We start from the raw sequence: 12,221 nt of genomic DNA, 5'->3' as shown, positions 1-12,221 counted from the left end.
GCCCCTTGATGCATCACAATCAAACGAGAATTAATCATGGAGGATAGAGCACCTAAAATTAAAGGCCTTGTCACACCCAAAAGTATGCACTGCATAAAAGCAAGCATAAACACAAGAACTAACAAAATGAGGTGAGGAATAGTGAAGACCTGTCTGCTTAATGCCATGCTTGAAAAGAGGCTGAGTGAGAACAACTAGCATTCTGTATAATAAATAAGAACACAGCTGTCTGATTGATTATTTATCAAAACCTCTTGTGTAATGGATCAAGAACTCTCTCCACTTTATCGGAATACTCTGTGATAAACGAAAATAAAATCACTGTCATTCATTTCTACTTCTGTCTCCCTCTCCTCAGCCTCCATTGCTCTTTGCAGCTATACAGGAAGCATAAGCAACTCATTGCAAACTGCTCCCGGCAGATCCACTCAATACTTCTAAAAGGTAGCACGGCAGTGTAGCGGTTACCACAATCACCTTACAGTGCCAGTGGTCACCGATTGGGGTTTGATTCCTGCTGCTGTCTGTAAGGAGTTTTTACATCTTTCTTCATAGTACTGCTTTGATTTTTACTTTTATATCCCTTATATGTTCTACACATTTTTTGTCCAGCTACTTCTCTTTTTACTTCCCTTGTTCACTTTCAAACAGAATCTCTTTCACTCTACATCTTGTAAAAGGACAACACAACAAGAGCAGGAAGCACACTGGCGAAACCAATCAAATCTACTGGGAAACCAGACATCGATAAGCATTAAAGCTTTCTTACATGCACTGTGCAATGGGGAGTAAGGCTCAGGGTGGCCCTTCAGTACAAAGCGGCCGCTCCAGTAATCCAGGTTCAATCCTGACCTTAGGTGCCGACCCTGCAAAGTTTGCACGTTCTCTCTGTTACCATGCACATTTCCCCCGAGTGCTTCAGTTTCATCACAAAGACGTGAGAGCTGGGAGGCTCATTAGCCACTATAACTTGTCCCCAGTATGTAGGTGTGTGTGAATAGATGGGAAGGGTGGACAGAATAGGTTACAGAGAAAAAAATCAGAGGAGGAATGGAATTGCTCTGTGAGTTGGCATAGATTCAAAGGAACAAAATGGTCTTCTATATTCTAAGGAAATAAAGAAATAAGTGTGGAACAGTTTTCAAAAGGTGCACAGAACAAGAAATCAATAAATCATTCCAAAAACAGAGGCTGCAACTTGGGATCAATGGTTTTAGTAGAGTGGGTTTTTTGGTATTGGTATATTTTTGTCACATGTAGCAAGATACAGTGAAAAGCTTGTCTTACATAGTGTTCATATAGATCATATCATTACACAGTGCATTGAGGTAGAACAAGGTAAAACCTTAACAATGCAGAAAAAGTGTAATTTTTAGAGACAGAAAAATTACATTTAAAAGAGTAGAACGATTATAATAAAGACTAGATTTAGACCATAAGACCATAAAATATAGCAGCAGAAGTAGGCCATTCGGCCCATCAAGTCTGCTCCACCATTCAATCATGGGTTGATCCAATACTTCCAGTCATCCCCACTCCCCTGCCTTCTCCCCATACCCTTTGATGCCCTGGCTAATCAAGAACCTCTGCCTTAAATACACCCAATGACTTGGCCCCCACAGCCATTCGTGGCAACAAATTCCACAGATTAACCACCCTCTGACTAAAGTAATTTCTCCGCATCTCAGTTCTAAAAGGACAGCTTTCAATCCTGAAGTCGCGCACTCTTGTCCTAGACTCCCCTATCATGGGAAATAACTTTGCCATATTTAATCTGTTCAGGCCTTTTAACATTCGGAATGTTTCTATGAGATACCTCCTCATTCTCCTGAACTCCAGGGAATACAGCCCAAGAGCTGCCAGACGTTCCTGATAAAGTAACCCTTTCATTCCTGGAATCATTCTCATGAATCTTCTCTGAACCTTCAGTATATCAGTATATCCTTTCTAAAATAAGGAGCCCAAAACTGCACACAATACTCCAAGTGTGGTCTCACGAGTGCCTTATAGAGCCTCAACATCACATCCCTGCTCTTATATTCTATACCTCTAGGAATGAATGCCAACATTGCATTCACCTTCTTCACAACTGACTCAACCTGGAGGTTAACCTTTGGGGTATCTTGCACAAGGACTCCCAAGTCCCTTTACATCTCCGCATTTTGAATTCTCTCCCCATCTAAATAACATTCTGCCTGTTTATTTCTTCCACCAAAGTGCATGAACATACACATTCCCACATTGTATTTCATTTGCCACTTCTTTGCCCAATCCCCTAAACTATCTAAGTCTCTCTGTTTCCTCAACACTACCCGCTCCTCCACCTATCTTTGTATCATCAGCAAATTTAGCCACAAATCCATTAATACCATAGTCCAAATCGCTGACATACATTGTATAAAGCAGGGGTCTCCCCAGCCTTTCTTGCACTGCGGACTGGTTTACTATTGACAATATTCTTGCAGACCGACCAACCGGGGGGTGGGGATAGGGTTGCCAACGGACAAGAGGAGCAGTCAAATACGTTGTGTTCACCCCAAGAAAGACTACCATGACCATGAAGCCTTGCGCGGGCACCTGTGAGCACATGCATGTACGTGCCGATTTTTTTTCTACTAATCGTTTTTGGCGATTCTGTTCGGGGGGGGGGTGTTAATCACGACCGGAATATAGGTGATAAGTGGCTAATACACTCAATTTCATTTTTTTGTTTCTAAAAGGGTTTATCTAACAAATTTAATATTAAACACACAGCGCATATTTTCCTCACATGAATATAGCGATAAGTCAATTATCAGAGGAGGACAGGGGAGCTTGAACGAACTTCCAGCAGAAGTGGTAGAGGCAGGTTCAATATTATCATTTAAAGAAAAACTGGATAGGTATATGGACAGGAAAGGAATGGAGGGTTATGGGCTGAGTGCAGGTCGGTGGGACTAGGTGAGAGTAGCGTTCGGCACAGACTAGAAGGGCCAAGATCGCCTGTTTCTGTGCTGTAATTGTTATGTGGTTATATAAGTCACTTATAAGTCAATAGCATAATAACATTTTAAGTAACGTTTGGATATTAAACACACAGCACATATTTTCCCCATATGAACATATAAAATCATTGCAACACACCAATATCACTGAATCAGTGGGAGCCCTGGGCTTGTTTCCCTGCAACAAGACGGTGCCATCGAGGGGTGATGGGAGACAGCGATACTCGAAGGGGGTTCCTTGTGTCCAGTCTATTCCGCAATTTAGTTTTCGTTGCATTCATTGCAGAAAACCCCGCTTCACAGAGATATGTTGGAAATGGAAGTAACGTTTTCAGAGCTTTCGTGTTATCTCAGGATATTTAGCCTGACTTTGATCCAGAATGCCGGCAGAGATGGTATGTCAAACATACTTTTCAGCCCGTCGTCATTTGCAAGCTCGAGGAGTTGATCTCCTTCCCGCGCTGACGTGGATGACACGTGGGTAATGACCTCGCGTGTGTCAAAGCTCAACAGTGGGCATGACAGGGAATGAGGAAAGGTGCAGCTGGCTCCTATCGCCAAATCATATCGTTTCCTTGCGGCCCAGTAGCACTTGCTTTGCGGCCCGGTGGTTGGGGACCACTGGTATAAAGCACACCGACCCCTGTGGAACTCCACTGGTAACCGGCAGCCAGCCAGAATAGGATTCCTTTATTTCCACTCCCTGTTTTCTGCCAACCAGCCAATGCTCCACCCACGCTAGTAACTTCCCTGTAGTTCCATGGGCTCTTATCTTGTTAAGCGGCCTCATCTGCAGCACCTTGTCAAAGGCCTTCTGAAAATCCAAGAACGCCACGTCTACTGCATCTTTTTTGTCTACCCTGCTTGTAATTTCCTCAAAGAATTGCAGTAGGTTTGTCAGGCTGGATTTTCCTTTCAGGAGACCATGCTGGCTTTGGCCTATCTTGTCATGTGCCTCCAGGTATTCCGTAATCTCATCCCTAACAATCGTTTCCAACAATTTCCCAACCACTGATGTCAGGCTAACAGGTCTATACTTTCCTTTCTGCTGCGTCCCACCCTTCTTAAATAGCGGAGTAACATTTACAATTTTCAGTCATCTGGTACAATGCCAGAATCTATTGATTCTTGAAAGATCATTAATGCCTCTGCAATCTCTCCAGCTACTTCCTTCAGATCCCAAGGGTGCATTCCATCAGGTCCAGGAGATTTATCCAACCTCAGACCATTAAGCTTCCTGAGCACCTTCTCAGTTGTAATTTTCACTGCACAAACTTCACTTCTCTGACACTCCTGAATGTCCGGTATACTGCAGACATCTTCCACTGTGAAAACTGATGCAAAATACACATTCAGTTTCTCTGCCATCTCTGCATCTCTCATTACAATATCTCCAGCGTCATTTTGTATTGGTCCTATATCTACCCTCGACTCTCTTTTACCCTTTATATACTTAAAAAAGCTTTTAGTATCTTCTTTGATATTAGTCGCCAGCTTCCTCTCATAATTCATCTTTTCCTTCTGAATGACTTTCTTAGTTTCCTTTTGCAAGTTTCTAAAGCTCCCCAATCCTCTATCTTCCCACTAGTTCTGGCTTCCTTGTATGCCTTCTCTTTTGCTTTTACTTTGGCTCTGACTTCACTTGTCAGCCACGGTAGTGTCCTTCTTCCTTTTGAAAATTTCTTATTTGGAATATATATTTTTAATCTAATGTACATCAAAACGTACAGTGAATTGTCTCGTTTTATATTAACCAACCAACACAGTCCGAGGATTGTACTGGGGAATGCCTGCAAGCGTTACTAGGTTTTGGCGCCAACATAGCAGGTACACAACTTACTAAGTGTAACCATAAGTCTTTGGAATGTGGGAGGAAACCGGAGCACCCAGAGGAAACCTATGCAGTTATGGGGAGAACGTACAAACTCCTTACAGACAGCAGCGGGAATTGAACCCTTATCAGTGATCACTGGTGCTGTAAAGTTATTGTACTAACCGCTATGCTACCGTGCCTCCCAATAGAAGAAGTAATGAGTTGATCTGCAGGGAGCAGCTTAAAACGAGTTGCCTCACTCTATAGCTGCAACCTCTAAATTTACTTCCAAGATGCTAGGGTTATTTTCAGGGTCAGTATTTACTGTCCTGCCCTGCAAGAAAATTAATCTCAAGGTAGTATATGATGACATAATCATACAATCATAGAACAATACAACACAGTATTGCTTTGGCCCATCTAGTCCATGCAATTATTCTGTCCAGTCCTATGAATCTGCACCAAGACTGACAGTTCGCCATACTCCTCTCATCCATGCATCCATCCAAATTTCTCTTAAATGTTGAAATTGAACCTGCGTCTACCAGTTCCGCTGGCAGCTCATAGAACACGGTCAGCACCCTCTGAGTTCCCCCTATATACATACGTACATGTATGTACATATACATATTTTAATTATAAATTTACTTTAAACATGTCTAAAGTGGCTCAAGTTGGACATGAGGCACTGCCACTCCCATGAAAGACTTACACTGATGCCAAATAGCATCCTTCGCATTTAGGGCCCAGAGTTTGCGTCTTGGCAGTTCAGGGCGAATTAAAGTTCCTCATCATCACCAGGCTCAGGCAGCCCACTGGTGTCACTAAGCTCCAGCCCAATACGTTTAATATACTACCAGTGGACAAAAGGCAAGGGCAGCATGGTAATGTAGCAGTTAGTGTAACAACTTACAGCTCCAGCAATTAGGGTTCAATGCTTGTCATTGTCTATAAGGAGGTTGTACATTCTTGTCATGATCACAGGATTTCCTCCGGGTGCTCCAGTTTCCTCCCACTTTCTAAAAACGTACAGGTTAGGGTTAGTAAGCTGTGGGCCTACTATGATGGTGCCAGAAACATAGCGACACTTGTGGGCTGTCCCCTCCGCATCCTCAGACTGTTGGTCGTTGACGCAAATGACGCACTTCACTGTATGTTTCGATATACATGTGACAAATAAAACTAATCTTCTAACAGCTTTAGTTATAAAAGACAAAAACTTTTAAAAAGTTAGTTGACATTTGAAAACTTACTCGCCTTTCCCTTCACAACAAAACCCCTCATCTTCCAGAATCCCAAGCATAGTCTGAATCAACATATGACATACATACAAGGTTTCAATAGTTTCCGCTGTGGCTGCCAATAAGCAAATAATTCGCAAAAAACAGAAGTGTCAGAATTCACATTTTCTAGTAATACATGATACGAGCTGGGACACCTGCAACAATCCACAACCAAAGGAATTTGACACATTCTATTCGAAATCCTGTTTTTAGTTTTGCTGTTGCGACTGACTGAAGGTTTAATCAAGAGAGCAGGCAATTCATCAATCCCAACAACCCTGTTTCCTGATGCCTGACAGCACCCACATGTTTTTTCAAGAGTAAACCTGCCCACCTGTCAACACCACCCCAGCAACAAACATAAAACATATGATTAATAGTAAATGTGCTCATTTAAGAGTTTTGGCTATTTACAATTACCCCCCCCCCCCCCATTCCCCTATCCCTGCAGCACTCACACTCCAAACACCTTCCCATTCGAAAGAACAAAGCATTACCATATTAAAGACATAATTCTGTTTACTGAGCTAACTTTTTGCTGATGCACTTTTTTTAATTCAATGATGGTTAAGATTCAAAATTTTAAACAGAATTTTTAAATTTATATTTCAATTCTTGATGGCGAATCTGCTAACAAATCAGCAATAAATAATATACTTAATTTTTTGAAATCCAAGGGTTCAAAACTCTAAGTAAATTTATTATTAAAGTATACACATGTCATTATATACAACCCTGAGATTCATTTTCTTGTGGGCATACTCAGCAAATCTATAGAATAGGACCACAAACTTGTCATAGGGTTTGGAGGCTTGCATGCCTCAATGACATTGAGAGCTATGCTGTTTGGAGTCAGGGCTTTATGCTTTGGATCTTGGTAGGGTCACCCATACTAAACAGATCAAAGGGCAGAGGCCAGACCAGGAGTGGTCCACCCGGTCCTCCAGGTTTGGGGGTTTAGCTCAGGGCTAACAACCCTGACTAGTCAAATAGAACTGTTACAGAAACATGAATGAAGAGTCCTTCTAACATCTGTGTGCGACAGTATTCCTGAGTCTCCACCCAGGACTTGCATGGCTGTCACAGTGAAAACAGAAAGGAAACTATTGGCACAATGAAGGAGGTCCTGAACACCACCAAGCACAGACGGAGGACCTTCAATGCTGTCCTAAATGCCAGCAGCATAACAGGCAGTAAGTGGGTAGAGGTGATGATCAAGATGGTGCCAGCGAACATCGCGACCAACAGGAACGTCCTGCTGACAGTTCATGAAACCACCTCTCTTACTACTACTACTTCTTTCAAATACCATTCTACTACTAAGCTGTATGTGATTGGAACCTGTGATTTACATTCTGATCATGTGTTTTGGGGCCAATTGAGCGATCCAACCCTTTGCTGTCTCGGAAAGAGTTTGGTGAGTTTTGGAACACAGTGTGCAGCCTGGAGGCCTGATAGCTTGGGGACAGGGCACAAACTCATGATCAATTCCATTGCTTCTCACTTATTATGGCATCCAGCAAGGTTGAAGTAGACAAGGGCAGGTATTCAGGGCCATCTGCCTGCATCTGACCAGTCTACTGCTCTCACTCTCTCTCTCACTAGCCGCTGTCAGAGGAAAGTGCAGATGTCTTGGGATCTACATTGCAAGGGTTGATTGGAGAGGCTGAGGACTCATTCTGGGGGACTTTGAGGTTCATGGTGCATGTTTTCTTGGATTTTGATTACGTTTTTTGCTGTTTTTCAGTGGTTTAATCAGGGCAATTAATGTAGACTGGGGCACTTCAGCAAAGAATGGTCTGTTGCCTGCACTGGTTCGTGTGCAGTGCTGAAATGAACTAAACGAAATAGTACTGATTTGATGTTTGATATTCTATATGTTGTTTGCCTACTTTTCGCCATTTGCGTTATTTGTTGTTTTTTTTCGCAAATTGGGTGTTTCAAGTTTTCTTGAACACATTTCATGGTGTTTCTTTGTTTCGTAGCTGCCTGCAGGAGGATGAACCTCAGAGCTGCATTCTGTATACATACTTTGAATCCTTTGAATAAATGCACTGATTTTTTTTTAAAAAACTAATCAAAATGGAGCTTTTTAGCATTTTTAAGTATGAACAAGTGGTCATGGCAAACCTGGTAACAAATCAGCAATAAATAATGTACTTAATTTTCTGAATTAATGATTTGAAAAAAAACTAATCAAAATCAAGCTTTTTAGCATCTTTAAGTATGAACAATTCTGCTGGTTATGTACTGAACGGTTTATCCTTAAGCCCGCTGAAAGCTATACAAGGAAAATGCTTTGTAATTCACAGATCATCCATTTCATTTCTGAGCTTTGAAAAAATAAACTAAAGCATTCCTTAACTGCATTGGAGTCTCACAAAATTGCCATGAAAGCAAGCATTTTATTACTGAGATATAGATGTTTAAAATCTTTTATAGCCAGGCTCTTCCAATTAATGATACTTTGAGCAATGGTTTATCAATAAGGCATGTCAGAACTACTGCAGAGTATAAAAAAAATGTTTTTTTTTAAACCAAGAGGCATTTTAATGTATTGTAGACAAATATTCCCTGGAAATGCAAGTAGAAGATACAGAAAACTCCCCTGGAGCACTTTTGTAGAGGTTAAAAGGGTGAGCGGTTGGAAAGAAGAAAGCAGCTGGGTCTCATTTGCATTACACTACTGTTTTCAGGTGACCTCGCAATATCCGACAACTTTAGTTCCCTAATTATAAGATTATTTCTTGTTCAGTGGAATTGATCAAACTGTATCATTAAAAACTGTGCTTCCACAATTAGACTATGCTAATGTGGCATATAGTTTTTTAACCTGAAAAAAAGGCATGTTGACGCAAGATACTAATGCCTTTTACGACTCACCTGATATTGCATATAGGCTGGAGGTCTGGTGTTCAAAGTCTGGTCTGGTACCATGCATCTTATTTCGGAAACTGGCAGGAAGTGTCAGAGATATGTGCCTGGAACAAAAAAAAGATCAGTTTCCCCATCAATACAGGAGCCCCTTTCAAACTTCTTGTTTTTTTAAAAAATGTACATCAATAAAAAATAGAATTCTTAACCACTACACAAAGTTCCAGTATTCAAAGGTAGTTTACTCTTGGAATTATACAGAGAATGCTGGAAGAACTCAGTAGGTCAGGCAGTATCTATGGAAATGATAAACAGTCGATGTTTCAAGTCAAGACCCTTCTTCTGGCTAGTCCTGACAAAGGGTCTCGCCCTGAAACATCGACTGTTCATTCATTTCCATTGATGCTGCCTGACCTGCTGAGTTCCTCCAGCATTTTGTGTATGTTGCTTTCTATTTCCAGCATCTACAGACTTTCTCATAATTATAAACAGATTTCTATTATATTATTTTTGTCAATAATTATCTTAATGTAAAAAACGAGTAATGAGTAGCAAATCCTGATGTGCTGGTTCTGATACAGAGTCTCGGCCTGAAATGTGGACTGTTTATTCCCTTCCATAGATACTGCCTGACCTTCAAATTCTTTGTTGTCCCTAACTTGTTGAAGTAGTGAAATGGCTTCATTCTCACTCCTGGCTGTTTTTGGCATCCCTAAGCCTGGATGCTTGAAACAGTCAGCAAAACAATTCCAAGTTGTCTTAATGCTTACTTCTCGCCAACTCTCAGTGACAAAAATCACTGCTTTTTGAATACAAACACACACAACCGATGCTATTTAAAAACAGTTCGCTCTAAGCAGAGTGTAGCGTCTAATGGTCACAAAAGTAAAAATGAAATGACTTCACTACTTCAACAAGTTAGGAACTATGAAGAATTTGAAGGTCAGGCAACATCTACGGAGGGAACAAACAGTCCACATTTCAGGCCAAGACTCTTCATCAGAACTAGTACATCAGGGTTTGCTACTCATAATTCATTTTTTTAAACATTAAAATAATTATTGACAAAAATAATTTAATAGAAATCTGTTGATAAACATGACAAAACAAATGAATTCGTTTGTGTTACTTTTGTTTTTCAGTCAGTAGGTTACAGGTACAACCAACATTCCAGAGAACTGAGCACATGACCCAGTCTGACTGTTTAAGCACAGTGGAATTACAGATAATTGGGCCATAGGTTAATCGGGGCAACCACTTATTTGGGACAACTCTTAAAAAGCAAAAGCTAATCAAGAAAATAGCCAGGATTCCTTTCATTTACTTGCAACACTACGTCATTTAATTGAGACAGGAGACTGTTGCCGAACTGCCAAACAGTTTCTAACTAGCATCAGTTGCATGTACTTGAGTGGTTATTAGAAACTACACCATGTTTACAGCAAACTGTTTTTAAATAGCATCAGTTTTGTGTGTTTCTGTTTAAAAAGCAACAATTTTTGTCACTGATAGTTGGCAAGAATAAGCAGCAAGACAATTTGGAACGGTTTTACTCATTGTAGTTTCAAGCATTCAGGCTCGGAGATGCCTGAAACAGCCCGGGGTGAAAATGAAATGATTTCACTACTTCAACAAGTTTTTGAATTTGAAGGTATTGGCAATTATCTTGAATATTACAATGAAAATGAAGATTTGAGGATGCAACTGTTGAAAGAATTGTATGAAGGCAGTTCATTATCTGCACTAAGTGACTGAGCTGATTTTGTTCATTGAGTCAAAAAAACATGGCAGCATACACTGGATGAATTCTTCCATCGATAACTATTAGGAACTAATACAGTTTTATGGCACTGTAGTAGTATTGCTAGTGTCCTAATTTGTTCTGTATTTCATTGAAATACATATTTTGTTACTCAGTTAAATGGCAGTTTGACTTTTTTTATACATCTTTCAAACTATTTCCATGAAACTTCAGCTTATTAGGACCACTGCTTAATTGGGCCAAAATGTACTGGTCCCGATGTGTCCCAATTAACCAGAATCCAACGTGTATGTAATTGTATGCAGGAGACTTATCACAGGGTTCTGACCAATACTATCCATCTCCAACACTAAAATAACTTATTTGCTTCCTTGTTTTCTTTCTGTTTGTGAGTTCTGCTATGTCCAAATTGGTTATCACAATTCCCCATCCATGAAAAGTAATAGAACATAGAATAGTACAGCACAGTACAGGCCCTTCAGCCCACAATGTTGTGCCAACCCTCAAACTCTGCCTCCCATATAAGCCCCCACCTTAGATTCCTCCATATACCTGTCTAGTAGTCTCTTAAACTTCACTAGTGCATCTGCCTCCACCACTGAGTCAGGCAGTGCATTCCACACACCAACCACTCTCTGAGTAAAAAACCTTCCTCTAATATTCCCCTTGAACTTCCCACCCCTTACCTTAAAGCCATGTCCTCTTATATTGAGCAGTGGTGTCCTGGGGAAGAGGCGCTGGCTATCCACTCTATCTATTCCTCTTATTATCTTGTACACCTCTATCATGTCTCCTCTCATCCTCCTTCTCTCCAGAGAGTAAAGCCCTGGCTCCCTTAATCTCTGATCATAATGCATACTTTCTAAACCAGGCAGCATCCTGGTAAATCTCCTCTGTACCCTTTCCAATGCTTCCACATCCACATTTGATTTCAAAGATCAGGGTATTTCTCAAGGCTTGCAAAAAGCACTGCTTCAGCGCAAGCCTAAGAGAAATGATACAGAAGAGGAGATTTGGTATTTCAACAAAGACTCCAGCAGATTTCTAGTGATGTACCATGAAAGGAATTCTGACTGGTTGCATCACTGCCTGGTATGTACGCTCCAATGAACAACATCTAAAGAGGCTGCAGAGGGTTGGAGGCTCAATCCGCTCCATCACAAGAACAATTCTCCCCATCATCAAGGACATCTTCAACAGGTGGTGCCTTCAAAAAGGCAGCATCCACCATTAAAGACCCTCACCATCTGGGACATGCCTTCCTTATGTTACTACTCTCGGGGTGGGGGGGGGGGGAGATGCAGGATCCTGAAGACATACACGTAACATTTTAGCAACATCTTCTTCCCCTCTGTCGTCAGGTTTCTGAACAGTTCATGAACTCAAAACACAAACTCATTACTCTATTTCACACTAATTATTTATTATACTATATTTCTTCTTGTAACCTATGATTTTTCATGTATTGCACTATACCCCTACAGCAAAACAACAAATTTAATGAC

At 40.9% G+C, this 12,221-nt stretch overlaps 1 protein-coding gene across 6 annotated transcripts in view; it reads right to left on the bottom strand.

The window, feature by feature from the left end:
• LOC140186092 (multivesicular body subunit 12B-like) overlaps positions 1 to 12,221 on the bottom strand; it is a 270,340-nt gene that overhangs the window by 100,268 nt on the left and 157,851 nt on the right. For all 6 annotated transcript variants that reach the window (XM_072239968.1, XM_072239966.1, XM_072239969.1 and 3 more), the window contains one exon: positions 8,964 to 9,061. In XM_072239968.1, the coding sequence (XP_072096069.1) occupies positions 8,964 to 9,061 (98 nt within the window). The remainder of the gene's footprint in view (positions 1 to 8,963; positions 9,062 to 12,221) is intronic.

The sequence above is a fragment of the Mobula birostris genome, chromosome 22 (assembly GCF_030028105.1).
Source record: "Mobula birostris isolate sMobBir1 chromosome 22, sMobBir1.hap1, whole genome shotgun sequence".
NCBI lineage: Eukaryota > Metazoa > Chordata > Chondrichthyes > Myliobatiformes > Myliobatidae > Mobula > Mobula birostris.
The sequence above is the reverse complement of the archived record's forward strand: the minus strand, read 5'-3'. Positions and strand labels throughout refer to the sequence as shown.